The sequence below is a fragment of the Procambarus clarkii genome, chromosome 13, assembly GCF_040958095.1.
Source record: "Procambarus clarkii isolate CNS0578487 chromosome 13, FALCON_Pclarkii_2.0, whole genome shotgun sequence".
NCBI lineage: Eukaryota > Metazoa > Arthropoda > Malacostraca > Decapoda > Cambaridae > Procambarus > Procambarus clarkii.
In genome coordinates, this window is record NC_091162.1 from 31,730,976 (window position 1) to 31,753,957 (window position 22,982).

Sequence of the window (22,982 nt, forward strand, 5' to 3'; positions counted from 1 at the left end):
GGTGGGGAAGGGTCCTTCTCCCTCTACAACCTGGGACTTAAGGTCATTACTCTATTGCACTCCTCATAGGTCACTACAAAGGGCCTGGGTTTACAAATGAGCATACAAAATAAATGTGGATAACCCCCATGTGACACACAGCTGAGCACATACACCTGAATTAACAACACACCACTCTCCCTACACACAGGGTTCCAAAAATCCTTATTTCCACAAATTCTTATCCCTAACTCATAAAGAAAAGGGGAAGCACCGCTATAAACATCTATAATACTGCACTTATCGTGTATGTTGGAGACCATCCACAACACTGGTGTGGTTGTCACTGCCTCTCTCTCCCAAGTGACTGATAGGGGCTTGCACATGTCCCTGCCTGCCTGGTTCCAATAATGTCCACTCCCTATACATGTCATACACATTTCACAATACTTCATTTATATGTCTTATAATGTTCCAGGCTGTTTTTCTACATTTAACACTGTTGTTTCTCTATATTTTCTTGCACTGAATCTGCTTTTCTTAACCATTTTATCACGTTTGTTTACATTGTTTTTTTTTATGAGATTACATTTTCCTGTTGAGATGATGCTCTGTGCATCTGAAAGGGGTCAGAGTTCCAGACTGTTTTTCAACATTTAACACTGCTATTTCTCCTTACACAAGGGTCTCTCAATAGCACTTCTATTTCTCCCTACACAAGGGTCTGTCTCTTACACTATATACACATATTATGTATAAGTATCTACATGTTTTATTCATCATACCTGTACAAATAAGCTGGTATGGTGCCCAAAGACCATAGTGGGCACCAGTAAACATGACAAGTCGTGCAGACGACGCACCTCCCTCACCAAAATGGCAGCTCCAAACATACTCCTATTGCTGTTATTACACTCTATACACACGTTATATATAAGTATCTACATTTGTGTTCACCATATCGAACCATTAAGCTGGTATGGTGAGTGCAGTCAATAAAAGGTGGCCACACACAGTCAGAAGACGACGCCACCACCCTCCCTCCACAGCCTTACTCCTCCCTCCATGGAGCACAGTGCTAAATATCACCACAATCCTGCTATTATCAGAATCCTGGTCAGTTTTATCACAGTCAACGGTCTTCTGTAATACTATCATCACTAAATAATAGCATGTACATATATATTTTGACATTTTTAGGCGATACTGTGGTCACAAGCTGAACAGCAGTGCTGTGCGCTCATGCTGCGTTCGTCAGCCTTGGTGGCTGTCAACTATCGGTCGTGGCTGCACTATAGCTGCCCCTATCCCATGCGGGGCATTTAAATTAAAGCACTAGACACTAAAACAGCTATTAATGTATTGTGCGGTATCGGTAATGTTACTCAAATCATCTATATATGTATTGCGTAGTCTAAGGGTTAACCCAGAGTCTTGCGAGTCGAGTCGTGTTCTCTGCTTGTGCTCCAGTTTTATTCTGATGATATTCCAGTTAGGGTACAGGCAGCATCCGCATTGCATGTTAGGTATAGGTTACTGCAACGCGCTAGGCTGGTTTCCCACCCGGATGCCCAACAGCTGGCCCGCTTTGGTTTTAAGGACCTGGACCTGGGGGCGTTAGTTGCTTAGACTTTGGTTCCGTCCGTACTCCCTGGTCCTTCCCCTGTTGTTCATCCTGCACCTTCCCCCCTGTGTGTCGTCAGTCCCTGAGGACTGGCTCGATGCCGTTGTCCTCCCTGTTCGCAAGCCACGGTCTCTGGGAACATCTCCTAAGGACTTTCGCCCTATTGCCCCTCACAAGTTGTGCCTGCAAACTTTTTAACATATGGTTAACGTTCGTCTGATGTGGTTCTTAGAACATCATCATCACCTCTCCCCTTCTCCGTTTGGTTTCTGCAAGTGCTGCACAACAGATGTGCTGGTGAACTTGGAGGTCTATATTTGTACTGCTTTTGCTGCGAAGACCTCCGTTGTTGTCGTCCTTTTTTGACCTGGAAAAGGCTTACGACACCACTTGGCGATATCATATTCTATTCCAACTTCATTCTTTTGGCCTTCGTGGTCATCTCCTCCTCTTTCTCCGCAGCTTCCTCTCTTGTCGTTCCTTTCGGGCGAGGCTTGGTACCGCTCTCTCTGCCTCTTTTCAGTAATACGAAGGTGTGCCCCAGGGTAGTGTTCTGAGCACTACTATTTTTTCTGGTTGCCCTCAATGGTTTTCTTTCCTCTCTTCCTTCAGGCGTCTTTTCCACTCTTATGTTGACGATCTTACCCTTTGCTGTCAGGGAGATGATTCGCCTCTTCTTCAATGCTGGCTTCAACTTGCGATTGATGCCGTGTCGTCTTGGGCCACTGATCATGGCTTCAGGTTCTCTACATCTAAGACTTGTGCCATGACTTTTACTCGGAAGCGTGTCGTTCTTCATCCTGCTTCGTTGCTTTATGGTTACCCCATTGTGTACAAGGATTCCGCTAAGCTTTTAGGGTTGATTTTTGACACTCGTTTGTCTTGGTTGCCCCATATCTCTTACCTCCGTGTTGAATGCTGTAAGGCCCTTACCCTCCTTCAGGTATTGTCCTATACTTCTTGGGGAGCGGATAGGTGCACTCTACTTGCTTTACATTCCTCTCTCGTCCTGTCTAAGCTCGATTATGGTTGCCCTGCTTACTCGCCTGCTTCTCCTCTTTGCCGTCTTGAAGCTTTGCACCATACTGGGTTGCGCCTCAGTTCTGGTGCCTTTCGTTCGACTCCCATCCTCAGCTTGTATGTTGACACTGGCTTCCTATCTCTCCAGGACCGCCGTGATCACTACTGTCTTCGCTATCTTGCGCAGTCCTTGCAACATCCTTCCTCTCGCCTCTGTCGTGCTTTAACTTTTACCCCTCCTGCGGTTCCTGTTCCTCTTCACCACCTCCCTCTTCCTGTCCGGTTATCTCGTTTACAGAATTCTCTCTCAGTTCGTATTTCTAATATTTCTCCTCGTGTTGCTCCTTTGCCCCCGTGAAGAGTCCCCCTTCAGTAGTTTTGTACATCCTTAACCCGCATCACTAAAGCTTTTACCCCTCCTTCAGTTCTAAAACGCCTTTTCCTTCAGCACCTTTCTTCTCACTCCCGTTCTGTTTCCGTCATCACCAAGGGGTCTAAGTCTGCGGACAGTGTAGGTTGTTGTTGTTTTGTTGTTACTCTGTTGTTTTCCTGGTTGCACTTATATGTGTCGCTTACCTCCGGAGACTAGCATCTTCATAGCGGAACTTTATGCTATTCTCTATGCTCTTCGTCTCCTGCTTTCTCGTTGTCAATCTTCCTTTGTAGTTGTTGTTGACTCTCGTAGTGCCCTCATGGCTCTCGGGTCCTTTAATCCGGTTCATCCAGTGGTTGTCGAGATCCAGCATTGGCTGTTTCTTGTTCACAGTAAATTTAAGTCGGTTAAGTTTTGTTGAGTTCCCAGGCATATTGGTGTCTCTTTAAATGAGCGTGCGGATTTTGCCACCAGAGAAGCTATCCGCTCTTGTCCCATCTCTCGTAAAGGTATTCCTTATTCTGACTTTTACCCGGTCATCCATTCCTTCGTCCTTACCAGTTGGCAGGCTTGTTGGTCTTCTGTTATTGGTAACAAACTGCGTACTCTTAAAAGTTGTGTGTCCTCGTGGCCGTCCTCCTTCCACCGCAGCCGGCGATGGGAAACGGCTCTGGTGAGGTTGCATATTGGCCATACTCACTTAATTAACACTTTCGCGCTTTGGGCGAGCAAGCATTTCTCCTACCCTAGTGGTTTTGGAAAACCGCTGGAGCTCGCGGGAGCGTGCGGTAATACTGAAAAGTGTAGATTCTTTTAAACTTTGTCACCTTAATTCTTGTCCTAGGTTTTTCAATTTTGTATCACTGTGTTCGCAATAGAATGCTCTACAGAACTCAAAGCAAATAAACTAAAAAAGTCCGGCTTACCACCCGCAGCAAACAGAGAAAGTGAGAGAAAGTTACCCGGGAGCGCACTAGAGTGATAAAATGTGTTCTCTCCTTTAACTTTGGTCATCTCAATTTTCATCCTAGGTCTTTCATTTTGGTATCATTGTGTTCACAATAAAATTCCCAACAGGAGTATATGCATATATTGTCAAAAACAGTGGCGCACTCCACCCACTGATGTGATGAGAGCAGGGAGGAGCACCAGGCCGACCGTTAGAGAGCGCGGTAATACTGAGAAGTGTATATTCTTTTTAACTTTGTCACGCAATAAAATTCTCTAGAAGAACATCAGTAAAATAAGTCACGAAACATATAGGGATACCAGCACCAAATAAATAACTACGTAGATGACTCGCCGTGAGCGCCCATCAGCAACAAAATGTTTTTACTCTTGGGATTGTAATCACCTCCACACTTGTTCTACAGCGTTAATTTTGGTATCAATAGACTCGCAATGAAATTCCCAACACGGTGATATGAATATAAGCGTAGAATAATGATGCAGCCCGCCCGCAAGAGTGTGGGAAGTGGTGAAATTGTTTTCCGGTATCGGTGACGGGACGACGCACGGCGCTTTGAAAGTTTATACTTATTTCACTCTCATGACATTAATTTTTTATGTACGTCATTCATTTTTATGTCAATGTGTTCGCAATAGAATGTTCTATGTGCCCATAGGTAAAAAATATCAACAAAGCGTAAGTTAGAATAACGACAAATATAAAACAACGCTGGAACATATCAGTGAGCGTCAAACACACACTTAATTCTCATCCTAGGTTTTCCAATTTGATATCAATGTATTCGCAATAGAATTCTCTGCATGATTAAATGCATGTGAAGTTCGAAAGCCCGGCGTACCACCCGCACAAAGCAGACAAAGTGAGAGAGAGTTACACGGGAGCGCTAAAGAGCAATGAAATGTGTACACTTTTTTCACTTTGGTCACCTCAATTCTCGTCTTAGGTCTTTCACTTTTGTATCATTGTGTTCGCAATAGCTGTATATGTAAATATATATATAGTCCAAAAACCCGACGTACCACCCACAGCAAACAGAGAAAGTGATGGTGCGTTACCCCAGTGAGCGCTAATAGAGAGCAATAATATGTGTTTACTCCTTTCAACTTTATTACCTCAATTCTCATCCTAGGTCTTTCATTTTGGTATCAATGTGTTCGCAATGAAAATCCCTACAAGTGTATATGCATATAATGTCCAAAACTGCGGTTTTCACAAAACGACATGTTTTTAATTTTTGACGCCATCCTTAGTGATCAGTGAGTATTGAACTAGTAAACTTTTGACTCTATGCTTAGTCATCGGTGGGTGAAAGTGTTAAATTAAAATTATCTCATGGTCACTTGATGGAGCACCAACCTGCTCCTTATTGTCCAAATTGCATTGTCCCTCTTATGGTTGTGCATATCGTTGTTGAATGTCCTGACTTCTGGGACGAGCATGTATCTTGTTTTCCTACCATCCCCCGCTGTCGCTTTTCCCTCGATAGCATTCTTGGTGACTCAGATACATTTGATATCGTTCGACTTATGCGTTTCTCTTAGGTAGGGTAGGTTTTGGCCTACCTCGATGAATGGCTGGTGTGGGCTCTCAGTCAGTCCGCTTGTCTGCTCTCCATTGGTGTGGTTCTTTCTCCAGCTTGCCGGGTTCAGGTTCCTAGTGAACTGGAGGAAGTCCCATCTGGTTCCGTCCCAGGTTCAGACCTGGCTGGGTCTTGTTTGGGACTCTTGGATCCCTTCCTTGTCTCTCCCTCCAGAGGCGTTGCTGCGGCTGTGGTCCCGCCTTCAGATGTTTCTGAGGGCGTCCCGGGTCACTCGGTGGCTGCTCGAACAGTTGTGCAGGAGTCTGAACTTCGTTGTGCTGGTCTACCCGCCAGGTTGGGTTTGGCTTTGGCTTCTGTTTGGGTTCCTTCGGGAATGCCCCTTCTGCCTCTCTCATGATCGTTGAGTTCATCCTCCGGGGGCCTTATGTTGGTTGCTGTGTCACCGGCCTCCTATTCGGGGTTTTCGGGGTTCGGTGCCTTGGCGCCTTCTCAAGCATTCACTCGATGTGTTCACGGACACATCGTCTCTCAACTGTTACTTTGAGACCAATGCTCACCAGGCCAGCCAGGGATGTTGGGGTTTGTCCTTCCATCGGGCTCACAGCACAGTTTGGGAGTTCGCGGCAGTCTGGTTTGCACTTTGGAGGGCTCGGGTCACTTGGGGCTCAACCATCAGGCTCCATTCGGACTGTTCTCCGGTGGTTCTTGTTCGGTAAGCTTTCTCGTGCTTTGTTTCACCTCCGGCCTGCTCATGCACCACCTGAGCCATCCTGGTCTTTGGACAGTGTGCTCCCTTATCTTTCTTCTCGTCGGTTAGTGGTGGCCCCTTCGGTTCAAGATTGTTTTTTCAAGGCTCTGTTTTTGTTGGCATTGTCCTCTGGGGGTCGGGTTGGGGAGCTTCATGTTGTCCTCCGGTGCAGGGGTTTCTGCTCTTTTGGTCCTGGTGGTAGGTTTGTACGTTTGCAGCCTTCTCCGTCTTTTCTGGCGAAGATTAAAACGGCTGCTTTCCGGAGGGATCCTTGGGTTATTGATGCTTGGTTAGTTTCGGCTGGGGGGTGCATCATGTGTTGTGTCTGGTTGCAGCTCTTCGCAGTTCCCTGCACGCCTCGGCTATGGCGGCTGGGGATGCGCCTTGGGTTGATCCGGTTTCCCTCGTTCCTTGTTCCAGGGCTCGGGGCTCCCAGATCATCCGCAGGGTTATTAAGGCTAGCCAGCCTGCAGTCTATCCTCGTGCCCATGATGTCCGGAAGTTTGCAGCTTTGGCTGCTGTGTTTTGTAACATGTCTTGGGCTAATATTCGGCGCAGGGATTTTGGAGATTGAACAGGGTCTTGGCTGCCTGTTATTTGGTGAACATGCCTGCTCCTGGGCATTCTTGTGTTGCTTTGGGTCGCAGGTTGCAGCCAGTTGTCTCAACTTCGAGTTGAGGAGTTTGTGGCAGCCGGCTCCTGGGTAAGTTCCTCTTTTTCCTTCTCTTTGGGTATGTAGCTCCAGGGAGCCGCAGAGGCTCCTCAGAAAACCAGCGTTGAATGTAATGAAAGACCATTTTTTGGGTGAGCCACAGAGGCTCCCTGGCAACCACTCCCTCCCACCGGTTGGTGATTTTTTCACATTGGTTGAAGCTTAGCTTCCGAACTTGAGTGCTATGCAGCCGGCCCGGTATGGTCCGGGGTCCCCCCTCCCCCTCTTGGGAAGGAAAGGGCTGCGCGGATGTGTTGCGCGGCAGTAGAGTGTGATGTTTGCTTGTTTCCTTGGGATTGAAGGGAGTTCTACCTCTCTGTTCGGTTTTTGTTTTTAGTTTCTTACCATGTGGGGTTTGTTTTGTTATGCCTACCTTTCTGGGTGCCAAACCCCGGTCAATGGCAAATAAGGAAAACCCCCAACCACAAGGGGGTTTTCCAAGGCCATTGCTCCCTGAAACCTCTCTGAAGAGGCCAGGTTCTGGATCGTGGTCCCTGGTAGATCCGAACTCCATAGCTAATGTCCCGGTCTAATATAAAAACACATTAGCCCGATAAGCTCCAGGGAGCCTCCGGGGCACACCCAGAAAATGGTGTTTCATTACATTCAATGCTGGTTGTTTCTTACATGGGCTCACTGCAGACATATTTCTTTTTAACTCTAGAAAGAAATGTGTTATTTAACCTTAAACAAGACTGTCTTGTGTCATTGCAATCTTCAAACACCAGGTTGAGGGCAGAATGGAAACAATTGCATCCTAGATATACATGAAGGACTCTGCAGGAATAAATTGAAGGATATACATTGATGATGATTTTTCTTTTTTCCTTAATGAAAGTCTAGGTGGCCTGGATATAATAGAATATTATAATGTTGATAATGAGAGAGCTGTGCAGAGATGATAAAAGTGTAGAGCACCAATTTATAATGTACTGTGAATGTAAACAAATTGCTTAGCTATCATTTTAAATTTAGTACAGTTTGGTTCGTTCTTAACTCACAGTCAGAAATCCCAGATGGGACAAATAGTTGGGTACTTTTCGTTTCACCTAATGCCTCTGTTCACCTACCAGAAAATTGGTTCCTGGAAGTTAGTTAATTGTGGAGATGCAACGTGGGGAGTGGGGTGGACCCTGATATGAGCCTAACATCTCTACATATACTGGCTTCCTGTCTCCCAACAAAACAAATTTTATTTAAATGATTTCCTTCAGTGTCATTTTCACTTCTGTCCAGATACAACCATTATGATTTCCAAGTACAACTGAAAACTATAATCATTAATAAGAATGGTTAACCAGAAGATCAGATTATAGGCATAATATTACTGCTCGCAATTATATAATGATGGTTTACCATAAGATAAGAGTATAGGCTTATATTAATGCTCGCAATTATATAATAATGGCTTACCATAAGATAAGATTATAGGCATAATATTAGCGCTCGCAGTTATATAATACTGTATTTAGAAACCAATACTTTTCTTGATATTTTGAATATGTTCACTCACTGCCTGTGATTGTATCTCTATATCTTTTTCAACACATTAATTAAGTAAACTCAGAGATTTAGTATTTAGGCTGATTGTAATTTCTGTATTCAATACTTTGCAGGGTATGTAAAATTGAAGAGGAACATAGGAAAACACAGGAAATAGTTTCAGAAGTGTCATTAAGGATGGAGACGCAGCACTCATCATTGGATGTTAGTCTGGAAACTGCCATACAGAAAGCAAAACAAGTTATGTCAACCTTAGGAGATAGTAACTACAATACCTTCAAACATGATGCACCCATGAGATCTCCCAAAGAAATAACTTTCCATAAAAATAATATTATTCCTCAAAGGACTGTGGACAGTATTACCAATTTTAAATTATCAGCTAATCACTATGTTAGTGATGTTGGAGCATCCATGGCTGAAAAGGAATTTGAAGCTGGCATTCAAATTGAAAAACAGACAGCTGCTACTAATTTAGAAGGCAACTTACATGGTGAGGAAAGCATTAAAAACCAACTGCAGTGTCAGAAAGAAGAATTTTGGGCCTCTCTCGTGAAACGGGGTTTCATCAAGCCACGTGAAGTCACAGAAATTGGTGCTTCGGGACATACATCAAGTTCTGGAAATGTTGGGTCAGAATCCTCACCTGTCTTTGGAAAATGATATAGTTGAAAAAATTTCAAGAGAAACTGAAAGTAAGCCTATGTCATCAAATTTAAGACAGGAAAATGCAAGAGTAAATAAGTCATTTGCCACCACTCAGACAAGACAAGAGCAGACTTTAGCAACTGCACTAGTGAGAGATAAGGAAACTCAGATTGGTTCACCTTTTGTAACCTATCATTCATCATTATTTCAAAATAAATGTGTTAAGCACAAGTATTCTGTCGGTTCAAATGTTAACCATAATGCATCATCAGAAAACATTCCTGACAGTTCTGATATTAGCAATAGTGATCAGTCTAGTGCTTGTGAGGGTGATGAATCCATCACATCTGATCATGTTAGTAAGGGGCCTTCCAGGGATATTTCTTCAGAGAACTCCAACTCTCACCAGTCCTCACTGAAGGCAAAGAATGATGGCTCTGGGAGCTTCCCATCCTATGATGGAGTTAGCAACTCTGAGTAAGATAAGCATGTGTACATTTCAAAGATTGAAGAACATTTTTCCTGAAGCCACCCCTTCAGGAATTGATTAAAGAGATGATAGGAAAAAGTAGTTTGTATCCAGTCAGTTGAAACTAAAAAAAAAAAGCTTGAATGAAATGAAATAACCCTTTCTTGGTGAGCCCTTGAAGCTGTATCATTGAGAGTGTGTCTCAGTATTCAGTAACAACAATTATAGGCATCTTGTTGGTCCACTGTGGATGGGAACCTGGCCAACGCAAAGAGGTCCTTCTCAGGGCAACTGAAAACCTCGCACAGAAAAGAGAAAGACTCATCTTGAATGGTCCGCTTTGTGGAAAAGGGACAGATGCATGATAAACAATTCACAAGAATGTGGAACACACCTTGCACAGGAACTGTACAGAGCACCAAATCATGAGAAGCTGAGCCACATGAAGAGCCTAGCTCCAGTGGGGCAAATACTGAATTGACCCCCTACAGCACAGTGAACGAACCACCAGGTGCTGCCACAATGGAGCTTGGAGGAAGAATAATCCCCAGTAGAGCCCACAGCAAAGAAGTAACACTCATCCCCAGCAGTGATCCTAAAGGTGTTAACCCGACCAATAATCCTGGGATGTGAGGTGAGCACAGAGCACAAAACCTCACCTCAGAGCCAAGGTGTCTGAGAACAACCAAAGTGATGGGGAAGGAGGGTGCAACAGGAATGAACCCGAAAAACTGAAGAGATAGCAGGTAAAATAAGCTTATGAAGGACAGACAGGCCAAAACCTGAAGGTCCCAGCAGTGACAAAACTGGCAGAATCAGAGAACCGTAACACAAAGCTGAACCAGCCCATGGAACCCACCCTGCAGGCAAGGAGGCAGCACTGTAAGAGAGACCCTTGTGAAGGGTGTAACCCAGGAGAGAGACAGAAACAGCCGTGTTAAATGTAGAAAAACAGTTTGGAATTCTTACATTTAGAATCCCCATCAGTACAATAGCCAGTTCTACACATGCGAGGAGTGTTGTCATAGCAGAAAAGTGTCATCCCCAAAACAATGTAAACAGCAAAGAAAATGCATGTTTAAAAAGTATATTGAGTGCTGGAAAATATATAGAAACAACAGTGTTAAATGTTGAAAAACAGGACTGGAACTTTATAAGACATATAAATGAACTATTGGGAGATGTGTATAAAACACGTGTGTGTATGAATCATTATTGGAACTGGGTGGTTGGACACAGATGTGCGAGCTGTCTCGTCCACTTGGTTTTGGGTTGGAAAACTAGTCCAATCATCGATTGTGTGATGTGTGGCAGTCTCCTACAATAACGATAAGTGCATTGTACCCCATACATGCTATAGTGGTGCTTCTTCACTGTATAAGTTATTGATAGGCAGTTTTAAATTAAGTTTATTTATAGAACTCTGTGTGTAGGTGACTTGTTTGTGTTACTTTGATTCTTTCACTCAGATTTGTGTAACACATGGTCTATACCTTATTAACTGTGATCCCCATTTGTAAAGTGTTAAGTATCAGGACCCCTGTACAGTACTGCTAAAACTCATGCTATCTTTGTAGTTACCAAGGATCGGTTTGTGTAATTACCCAAAGCTCCCCAAATCTACTCAAAGCTACCCAAAGTTTCGTAGCATTACGTAAGTAATGAATAAATATAATATATTTACTCATTATAATGTTGGTGCTAAATGTAGAACATGAAAAAACATATTTTTACTCTTAAAAAGTATCCTTTGATAAAGAAATTAAATGAAACTAGGTAGCAGTAGACTCCAAAGAAAGTCAATGATCCAAGCAACAATATAGTGGAGCGACTTATCAAAGAGACATTGTTGCCTGGAGAGTGTTTGCTGGTATATCAGCCTCCTGTACACACATCACACTTCTCTGCTCAAATTTAATTAATGATATTAACTACAAGAATGCAGATTTACAATAATATTTAGCATAAATAGCCAGAAAACATTTAATATTTATTAAAATTATGTGTTTGGAAATAAAATCAACTCCATAGGACAATGGTTTTGTTAAATAGATGCTGAAGGTTATTCCCTGGTATGCGTTTGCTACTTAACCACTGTGATGCGCTGAGTTTATTGTGAAATTTCCCATGCGCATGAAATTAAGTGTTCCCAAAAAATTATTTTTTCTTTGTAAAATGATAAATTCCCTTCCCTGAACATGTCTATGTAAAAATAAAAACCAAATTCCACATACTTCGGCTGTGGGGACATGGACAAGGTGCGCTGTGACATCATCAGGGGTGATTGCCCGTGCGTGAAGCTCCCAGGGCTGTGGGGACATGGACAAGGTGCGCTGTGACATCATCAGGGGTGATTGCCCGTGCGTGAAGCTCCCAGGGCTGTGGGGACATGGACAAGGTGCGCTGTGACATCATCAGGGGTGGTTGCCTGTGCGTGAAGCTCCCAGGGCTGTGGGGACATGGACAAGGTGCGCTGTGACATCATCAGGGGTGATTGCCCGTGCGTGAAGCTCCCAGGGCTGTGGGGACATGGACAAGGTGCGCTGTGACATCATCAGGGGTGGTTGCCCGTGCGTGAAGCTCCCAGGGCTGTGGGGACATGGACAAGGTGCGCTGTGACATCATCAGGGGTGGTTGCCCGTGCGTGAAGCTCCCAGGGCTGTGGGGACATGGACAAGGTGCGCTGTGACATCATCAGGGGTGGTTGCCCGTGTGTGAAGCTCCCAAGGCTATTGGGGCATGGACAAGGTACGCTGTGACATCATCAGGGGTGGTTGCCCGTTCGTGAAGCTCCCAGGGCTGTGGGGACATGGACAAGATGCGCTGTGACATCATCAGGGGTGGTTGCCCGTTTGTGAAGCTCCCAGACAAGGTCGCGCGGGTCATTCAAGTACAATGGGGCCTCGACTTACGATGCTAATCCGTTCCCAGAGACGGATCGTAACTCAAAATATCGTAAGTCAAAGCGATTTTTCCCATAAGAAATAAAGGGAATTGAATTAATCCATTCCCCACCCTCCAAAGTATTACCATACAAATACATTTTATACTGAATACAATGTTTTTTTCTAACTACAATACAGTACCTAAGTTAATCTTACCTTTATGGAGGGCTCTTGATGGTGTATGGAAGATGGTGATGAGTTGGGAGGAGGAGAGTTGTTGCTGTTTGGAAGGGGAGTTCCCTTCCATTATCACATCAGGCATTGATGTTTTCTCTGGGGTACTCTGTCTCCTACGTTTTGCCTGAATACCACTAGGACCTGGTTGTGGTTGTCTTCGTTCTAACATTTGTCTGTAATGATGCATCACAGTGTCATTGAATAGATTAAGGCAACGGCCTACTGCAGCTTGATTTGGGTGAGTCGTTTCAGCAAAGGTTTGCAATTCTTCCCATGCTGCACACATTTTCTTAATTGTTGAGGAAGAGACATTCTGTACTCTTGTTTCTGCTCTATGGTCATCCTTACATGGGTTTTCATATGTTTATCCCTATCACTGACTTTCCTGGGACTCGTGGCATGATATATAATAATTACTTTAATGTTCAAAATGCAAAAAATCACCACAAACGCGAAATTTCCTATAGGCGCGATCGTCACTAAGCGGGCAGCTGTAGTAAACTGAGGCAGGTCAGCCGCGTGACTGGGAACCACACGCTCGGTCGACCCGAACGATTACCAATAAATATCGGAAGTCGACGACACCATCGGATGTCGAGTCACATTTTTCGATGAAATTTACATTGTAACTCGAAATTATCGTAAGTCGAGGTGCCACTGTACTAGGTGTTGCCACAAATACACTTTCAATTATTTGTTCTATGTATTTCCAATGCAGTTTTATTTGTTTTTTTATCGTATATGATGCATATTTGTGTCCTTTACAATATGTATACAGTAGAATGTTCATAATGTTCCATGCAACTGTGATACATGTGTCAGTAATGTGTCCACAATAAATGTTTATTGTAGCAATATTACTTGTTAAAAATTCACCAAAACTACAATATGTACAGTTTCACACATTATTTGCACAGTAACACACTGTATTACACACTCAGTACTTCAGAAGTGAATAATAATGAACGAAGTAGTCCATGGTGCACAGCGCGACTTCGCCCTGGTTGCACCGATACAGATAGATTTTCCCTTCCTGTTTCTTCGTTCTGTGTGCTTGCAAGTAATGTACTCACATACACTCTTGGCTTTAGTACTTGTAGGTGGTATGTAGCCAAGCTTGTAAAGCATAAGGTAGTATTGATAAGATTATAGGAAAAGCTCAATTTGTAAGGTAGTCTTCAATAGATCGCTTTGTAAGGTCCCACACAAGAAGAGATTCAGCTAGCCTCAAAGAGTGGCAGATTTGTAAACCTCATCTTGGAGACATTCATGTATCAACACGTCAAGCAGGCCACAAGATTTGGTATTTGGGAGATGAAATACTTCAAGAGTCAGAGAGAGAGAAGGACCTGGGGGTTGATATCATGCCAGACCTGTCCCCTGAAGCTCATATCAAGAAGATAACATCATCAGCATATGCCAGGTTGGCTAACATAAGAACGGCCTTTAGAAACTTGTGTAAGGAATCTTTCAGAACATTATATACCACATATGTCAGACCAATCCTGGAGTATGCGGCTCCAGCATGGAGTCCATATCTAGTCAAGCATAAGACTAAACTGGAAAAGGTTCAAAGGTTTGCCACCAGACTAGTACCCGAGCTGAGAGGTATGAGCTACGAGGAGAGACTACGGGAATTAAACCTCACTTCATTGGAAGACAGAAGAGTTAGGGGGGACATGATCACCACATTCAAGATTCTCAAGGGAATCGACAGGGTTGATAAAGACAGGCTGTTTAACAAAAGGGGCACACGCACTAGGGGACACAGGTGGAAACTGAGTGCCCAAATGAGCCACAGAGATATTAGAAAGAACTTTTTTAGTGTCAGAGTGGTTAATAAATGGAATGCATTAGGAAGCGATGTGGTGGAGGCTGACTCCATACACAGTTTCAAGTGTAGATATGATAGAGCCCAATAGGCTCAGGAACCTGTACACCTGTTGATTGACGGTTGAGAGGCGGGACCAAAGAGCCAGAGCTCAACCCCCGCAAGCACAACTAGGTGAGTACAAGAATGAGGGAAGGGGATGTTCCGTCAATTTCTGATCAGGGGAAGGAAGACACCAAGCCTTGGGGGCGTAATTTTATTGACATGATAAATAATTCTGCAGAAGTAAAACAGGCTTTTAAATAGGACTTAACAAATGTATAACATAGCCGTGGCTAACGCAAAGTACACGAAACATCTTAAATTGTACACCCGTAGTAAAACGTAATCTTATAGCCTAGTAACAAACTCTGCAGAAACCTAATGTCCTAATGTCTAGAATTAGCAGTGAGGCGAATGTAACAAATCTAATACTAAGTATAACAGGACACCAAAGTGAACAACATAACATAAGGGAAACCCTAGCTGGAGAATAATCAGGCGGCAGAAAACATAGTGACTGGGGAAGCCTGATATGTATTTGGAGAAGAAAATAACCCCAGGCCAGAGGCCGAGCCGCCAAGGAAGGAATTACCTGACAAGGTAGGGCTTACTAGTAGAATGTCTGTAAAGTCAAAGTAGTAGCTGCGGACAGCGGAACACTTGGGGACGGGCGCTGCACCCCCCCACCCATCCGCAGTGAAACGGGAGGAAAACGTGAGGAACAACGACTGACGTAGTCAGAACCGTGAGAACTGGCAGCCAGCAGAAAGGGGGAGGAGGGTGGGCGCTTCGTGAATCTTGGACCTGGTCGGGAGAGGGAGTGAGAGCGGGACCTGACTTCCCGCGCCTTTTATGCCACCCAGGCTGGCCGCACCACGCCTGCGGGACGCGATGCGCAATTGTCTCTTCCTTCCCCCGTCAGAAACTCCACCGCCTTTCGTCAAAAGGCAGTGGGCCATTTTCTGATCAGGGGAAGGAAGACACCAAGCCTTGGGGGCGTAATTTTATTGACATGATAAATAATTCTGCAGAAGTAAAACAGGCTTTTAAATAGGACTTAACAAATGTATAACATAGCCGTGGCTAACGCAAAGTACACGAAACATCTTAAATTGTACACCCGTAGTAAAACGTAATCTTATAGCCTAGTAACAAACTCTGCAGAAACCTAATGTCCTAATGTCTAGAATTAGCAGTGAGGCGAATGTAACAAATCTAATACTAAGTATAACAGGACACCAAAGTGAACAACATAACATAAGGGAAACCCTAGCTGGAGAATAATCAGGCGGCAGAAAACATAGTGACTGGGGAAGCCTGATATGTATTTGGAGAAGAAAATAACCCCAGGCCAGAGGCCGAGCCGCCAAGGAAGGAATTACCTGACAAGGTAGGGCTTACTAGTAGAATGTCTGTAAAGTCAAAGTAGTAGCTGCGGACAGCGGAACACTTGGGGACGGGCGCTGCACCCCCACCCCGCAGGCCAGCAGGCCGGACCCCCCCCCGAAGGGCGAGTGCCCGCTGGCCGCGAGGGAAACCTCAGGGAGGCAGAGCAACTACGCTACAAAACTAGGAAGGAAGGAGGACAAACTGGAGGAGCTCGCACATCGCCTCGACTTATGCCCCCTGGCCTTGGCCCGTGGGCGACGGTCGGTGAAGGTGGGGGGCAGGGGCGGCTGTAGCAGCCGCGGCAGGGTCTGCCTCGGTGGTTCCCATGCCCTGAAGGCTTGTGACATGAGAGGGCCCCCGAGCCTGCGCGATGGGCGCCTGCAGCGTCGTCCAATCGTCGGCCGAAAAAGGTGGAGGCTGCGACGCTGTGCCACCCGCCGCTTTGCCGGCAGTGGCCTCTGGGAAGTGTGGTCGCCGTGCACATCAGAGCCGCCCGAGGAGGCCCCCGAGGGGGGGAGGCGAAGCGAAGGCCGGCTGCGTCCTCACCCCACTGCGCTGTTGTCCTCACGCGACGTCGCCCGAGCCCTCTTCCGTGTTGCAGTTGCTGCGTGATCCGGCTTCTCGCCACTGCGGAAAATGAAAAAGTAAGCATCGACAGGTCTAACGGGGGAAAACAGGCAGGGAGGCCCAGCTGCCGCACCAGCAACCGTCACATACACAAGTAGACAAAAGCAAGGTAAAGTTAAGTGTCCATAGTGATTGAGAATACCGGACATAGCCAATGCTATCGTAATAAAACCAATGTAATAAACTCTGAGCAGTTAAAATAGATTAAGAGAGTAATATTCATGTATAGATTGGACAGTAATATTCATGGTATAGTTTGGTTATAAAAGACCGTATTACTCATTGTATAGTTTGTTTATATTAAGACAGTATTAATCGTGGTATAGTATAGAAGAATTCAAACAATAATAATCTCAAAAGTAAAAACAAAATTATTTGAGTATCCCACTAGAAATGTACACTGCTTTAACACTGCAACAGTGTTATTAAGTAAATACCGGGCATAACTGGAGCTGGACTATGTAACAAATTAATCTTAGAAACTTAAATAATATAAATAACATAGCGAGGCCAAAACAGTAAGAAAGGCATGAGGCGTAAGCAGTGCTAGAAACAGAGAATAAATAGCGGAGTAAATACAAGACAAACTGAAACTGAACAAGTAAATAGCTTAAGACCGTATTATAATATACTTGTATTTAAGCTGAACAAATAAAAGATATAATATACTTGTATTTAAGCTGAACAAATAAAAGAGTAAACAGTGATAATCATGGATAATTTGGGTAGATTAAAGCAGGACTATACAAGGTATAGGATGGTTAGGTTGAACAGTAATATATGCATGGTATAGTATGGATAGATTAAAATTGTAAAGTTCATGGGATAGATTGGTTAATTAAACAGTACTTATTCATGGAATAGATGGTCTAGAGTAAACCAATAATAGTCTCAAAAGTGAAAACAAAATTATTTGCATATCCCACGGTAATGGACACTGCCTTAACGCTGCAACAGGAATAGTAAGTAAATACAAGGCATAACTGAAAGCTGAACAAAGTAATAAAATAATTTAGGGAACTTAAATAAATGATAACATGGCGTAGCTCACCCAAACCGACAGACCGCTCTACGGCATGCGCCTACCCTGGAGGAGTAGAACAGAACAGTGAGAACGGGAGGGGAATAATATATTCTAATAATAGAATAAGACCGTAATATAATGTACTTGCATATAAGCTGAACAAATAAAAGAAACAGTGGTAATCATGGGAAGATTTGGTAGCTTAAAGCGGGATTAATCAAGGGATAGGATGGTAGGTTAAGCAGTAATGTGCATGGTATGGTTTGGATAGCGTAAAACTGTAATGTTCAAGGGATGGAATGGTTATTAAAACAGTAATAATCAAGGGAGAATGGCTAGCCTAGCAATAATATTCTCAAAAGTGAAACAAAATTAGTTGAGTATCCCACAGCAATGGACACTGCATTAACGCTGCTAGAGGAATAGTAAGTAAATACAAGGCATAACTAAGCTGAACAATGCAATAATTAATTTAGAAACTTAAATAAAAGATAATAACATAACATAGCCCACCCAAGCGGACAGACCGCCCGACGGCATGCGCCTGCGCTGGAGGACAGGACAGGGAAACAGGAGGGAACGTGTACGTGCAGGAACAACAGGCGGCTACCGAGTGGACGAGACGTCAAGGTACAAACGGGCCGGTCTACCCCGGCCAGGCCAAACGGCTGGGGCGAACATAACGTGGGACACCGGGGCCAGCAAACACCTGGGGACGAACAAACCGGGATACACCGGCCAGCCCAAACGACTGGGTACGAACAAGCCGGGATACACCGGCCATCCCAGACGACTGGGTACGAACAGATCGGGCTACACCATCACCGGATGAGACTGAACATCCGTGTACGAACAAGCCGGGCTCCACCGGCCAGACAAAACGTCTGTGACGAGCAAGCAGGGCTGCGCCAGCCAGACAAACAGCTGAGACGAACAAGCTGGGCTACACCAGCCAGGCAAACGACTGGGACAAACAAGCTGAGCTACACCGACCGGACAAACAACTGGGACGAACACGCTGGGCTTCAACAGCCAGACAAACGACTGGGAAGAACAAGCTGGGTTACACCAGCCAGGCAAACAACTGGGACGAACAGACTGGCTTCAACAGCCAGACGAACGACTGGGACGAACAAGCAGGCTAAACCAGCCAGACAAACGTCTGGGACGAACGAACTGGGCTACACCCGCCAGACAAACGTCTGGGGCGAACGAGCTGGGCTACACCAGCCAGACAAACGTCTGGGACGAACGAGCTGGGCTACACGAGCCAGACAAACGTCTGGGCGAACGAGCTGGGCTACACCAGCCAGACAAACGTCTGGGCGAACGAGCTGGGCTACACCAGCCAGACAAACGTCTGGGGCGAACGAGCTGGGCTACACCAGCCAGACAAACGTCTGGGACGAACGAGCTGGGCTACACCAGCCAGACAAACGTCTGGGGCGAATCGAGCTGGGCTACACCAGCCAGACAAACGTCTGGGGCGAATCGAGCTGGGCTACACCAGCCAGACAAACGTCTGGGGCGAATCGAGTTGGGCTACACCAGCCAGACAAACGTCTGGGCGAACGAGCTGGGCTACACCAGCCAGACAAACGTCTGGGCAAACGAGCTGGGCTACACCAGCCAGACAAACGTCTGGGGCGAACAAGCTGGCCTACTCCGGCCAGACAGCAACTGGGACGAACAAGCTGGGCTACACCAAGCGGCCAAACGTCTAGGGACGAACAGGCTGGGCTACACCAGCCAGACAGACGTCTAGTACGAACAAGCTGGGCTACACCAGCCAGACAGACGTCTAGGGACGAATACGCTGGGCAACACCAGCCAGACAAACTTCTAGGACAAACAGGCTGGGCTACACCAGCCAGACAAACTTCTAGGACAAACAGGCTGGGCTACACCAGCCAGACAAACGTCTAGAACGAACAGGCTGGGCTACACCAGCCAGACGAACGTCTAGGTCGAACAGGCTGGGCTACACCAGCCAGACAAACGTCTAGGACGAACAGGCTGGGTTACACCAGCCAGACATACTACAGGGACAAACAGGCTGTGCTACACCAGCCAGACTAACGTCTAGGAACGAACAGGCTGATCTACCCCAGCCAGGCAAAACGCCTAGATACGGACAAAACGAGCAACACCGGACGGACAAACAACTGGGACGAACAAGCAGGGCATCACCGTCCAGACAACATCAGAAGAACATGCCGGACGACACCGGCTGACGCAAGTCAGCCAATAACAAGAAAGTGTTGGGCCTACCCACCGGGGCACCGCCGCCACAAGGGCGTCTCCTGCCCGAGGGCGAAAAGGGAGAAGGACAGGAAGGAAGCGAACACAGCCCAAGGCAAGCGCTCCTGGAGCTCCATGCCACGTGGGTGATGCCGTCCTTGGCATGGGCCCCTAGGGTCGGGCCCTAGGGACAAAGACAACTAAAAACCCGGCCAGGAGGCGTCGCCACCAGGGTGACGCCAGGACGCTCGCAGGGAACCTGGCCGGTCACGCACGTCCAAGTGCATCACGAACCCTGGCCCCTAGGGCCAAGCCAAGAGGGCGCAACAAACCAGGTTCCGGGGAAAACGCCTGGGACGGGGAAGGAAACGAAGGGCATCCTTGGGGCGAGTGCTTCACCGAGCTCAAAGCCACGTGGGCGCCGCCTACCGGGCTTGGGCCCCAGGGCTCAGAACCCCGGAAACCGCCGCGTGGCGTCGCCACAGAGGGCGATGCCAGACCACAGAAGGAGCCTGGCCGCGCACGCACGGCCAGGCGCGGGCGAAACATGGCCCCTAGGGCAAGCCTAGGGGCACAGCAAACCGGGGAGGGCACACCTGGGACGAATGGTCCACCGAGCACGCAATAGGGCCGGGCCCCAGGGCACAGGACCACCGAAACCGGGCCACATGAAGTCGCCGCAGATAACCAGCGCACCAGTCCCGACCTGGAGGAACGCCAGCAACCCCAGGGAGGCAAGCAGGCGGAAGGCCCTAGGGAACTAGCTAAGCGGAACGAACGGGCCGCGAGGGACGGCGCAAACACACGCCAGCACTGGGGGTAGTCCTGACTAACTTGTACAGGAAACTCTCTTACCTTAGGGTTTGCTGGGTAGGGCAGGGGGCCCCTGCGGTACCGGCCTGGGATGTGGAAGGCCCCAAAGGATCGGAGAATATCAGTTGTGGGACCATAGTAGCGGAGAGGGAGTCCGATTGCTTGAGAAATCCCGTGTACACAGTAAACAAAACGTAGAAGTGGTAAGGGTACTGGCCCACGTGTCGATGAGGCGTGGTGCTGAGCGTGGAGCCGCTTCGTGAATCTTGGACCTGGTCGGGAGAGGGAGTGAGAGCGGGACCTGACTTCCCGCGCCTTTTATGCCACCCAGGCTGGCCGCACCACGCCTGCGGGACGCGATGCGCAATTGTCTCTTCCTTCCCCCGTCAGAAACTCCACCGCCTTTCGTCAAAAGGCAGTGGGCCATTACTGGATCTAATATTCACCGCTCTAGTTCTAACCATAAACGATGCAAACTAGCGATCCGCCGGCGTTATTCCCATGACCCGGCGGGCAGCTTCCAGGAAACCAAAATCTTTGGGTTCCGGGGGAAGTATGATTGCAAAGCTGAAACTTAAAGGAATTGACGGAAGGGCACCACCAGGAGTGGAGCCTGCGGCTTAATTTGACTCACCTATGGGTGAGTTGATCTAGGGGTGGTTGTAGATAGAAACTATCTCTATCTCCTGAGGATCTCCTGAGGATCACATAAAGAACGTTGTGTGAGGAGTCTATGCCATGCTTTCTAACTTCAGAATTGCTTTTAAATACATGGATGGCGAAATATTAAAGAAATTGTTCACGACTTTTGTTAGGCCAAAGCTAGAATATGCAGCAGTTGTGTGGTGTCCATATCTTAAGAAGCACATCAACAAACTGGAAAAGGTGCAAAGACATACTACTAAGTGGCTCCCAGAACTGAAGGGCAAGAGCTACGAGGAGAGGTTAGAGGTATTAAATGTGCCAAAACTAGAAGACAGAAGAAAAAGAGGTGATATGATCACTACGTACAAAATAGTAACAGGAATTGATAAAATCGACAGGGAAGATTTCCTGAGACCTGGAACTTCAAGAACAAGAGGTCATAGATTTAAACTAATTAAACAAAGATGCCAAAGAAATATAAGAAAATTCACTTTCGCAGAGTGGTAGATGGTAGGAACAAGTTAAGTGAGAAGGTGGTGGGGGCCAAAACTGTCAGTAGTTTCAAAGCATTATATGACAAAGTCTACCCAGCAAGAGTGCTGGGTAGACGGGACACTACGAGCGTAGCTCTCATCCTATAACTACACTTAGGTAATTATCAGTCAGGAAGAGATTCAGCTAGCCTCAAAGAGTGTCAGTCAGTCTGGAAGAAATTCAGCTATTCTTGAAAATATCTATGGAAAACACCACCATGGAAGCGGTTATCTATGCTACTTGTACCAGATGCATCATTAAATGCAGAAAATCATTCATCTATGTATTATCTATATAAATTAGAGATTGCATAGGTGGGCAAGGATGGCGCTCAGAGCTACAACTGTATCGTCCTCATAGGTGCTGTATCACTTGCATCCGACCTTTGTGTTAGTTCCTTATTGTGCCTAGCTTCATAAATATCATAACCCTTATGTTCTTCAAACAATAAGGTTTGAATTACACCGACAGAGCATCAGACAGGTGTTTGGGAGCCAGAGGCGTGTGCACCACCCATGGTTGCTCACTCAGTTCTAACCCAGCCAGCAGCCCTTGGGCATTCTGGGCATTTTTTCCAAGATGGCTACCTCTCACTGGAGGTCCTTAAGAGTCCATTTCGTACACAACCAACCGGCCACACATTTTGAATTGGTACAAAAAAATAATAAAAAAAAGTTTTCTCCATTGGCGCAGTTTCCTACGGACAGAGTTTTCTCGGTTGGCGCAGTCCAGTGGTTAAACGAATATGTACTTATGTACGTATCCAGAGATTATTTCAGAGTAATACTATGTTTTTCCACATTCTACATTCAATACCATCATTGTAATAGGTAAATATGCCATATTTCTTCATTACTTGCATAATGCTAGGAGGTTTTGAGTAGCACTGGGTAGAAGTGGGTGTCATAGGTTGTGTCAAAGAATTTTGTTGTGTCTCAGAGACCTGTCAAGAATTCGGTGGTGGTGGACCTTTAAATGTTGTCTAGGGGGATAAATGATTTTACTTGAGCCTAGGGGAAAACAAGGAGTAAGGGAAACAGCGTAGTACAAAGACACAAATTTATATGCATATGACACACACGATAATATATATTCAACAATGTGAATTCCTTACAACTTAAGGGCATG

The 22,982-nt window shown here is 46.0% G+C and overlaps 1 protein-coding gene and 1 long non-coding RNA gene across 2 annotated transcripts in view; one reads left to right on the forward strand and one right to left on the reverse strand.

The window, feature by feature from the left end:
* The window catches only part of LOC123757283 (uncharacterized), a 255,142-nt gene extending 244,441 nt beyond the window's left edge, over positions 1-10,701 (forward strand). Inside the window, 2 exon segments of the mRNA XM_069323847.1 lie at positions 8,583-9,069; positions 9,071-10,701. Coding sequence (XP_069179948.1) covers positions 8,583-9,069; positions 9,071-9,598 — 1,015 coding nt within the window. The 3' untranslated portion in view covers positions 9,599-10,701.
* Positions 10,702-14,781: 4,080 nt separating this feature from the next.
* LOC123750633 (uncharacterized) lies at positions 14,782-21,097 on the reverse strand. The gene is made up of 2 exons (XR_011228395.1): positions 20,718-21,097; positions 14,782-16,597 (listed from the first exon to the last, which is right to left on the reverse strand). It is a non-coding gene; the product is annotated as an uncharacterized lncRNA (long non-coding RNA).
* Positions 21,098-22,982: the final 1,885 nt, after the last annotated feature.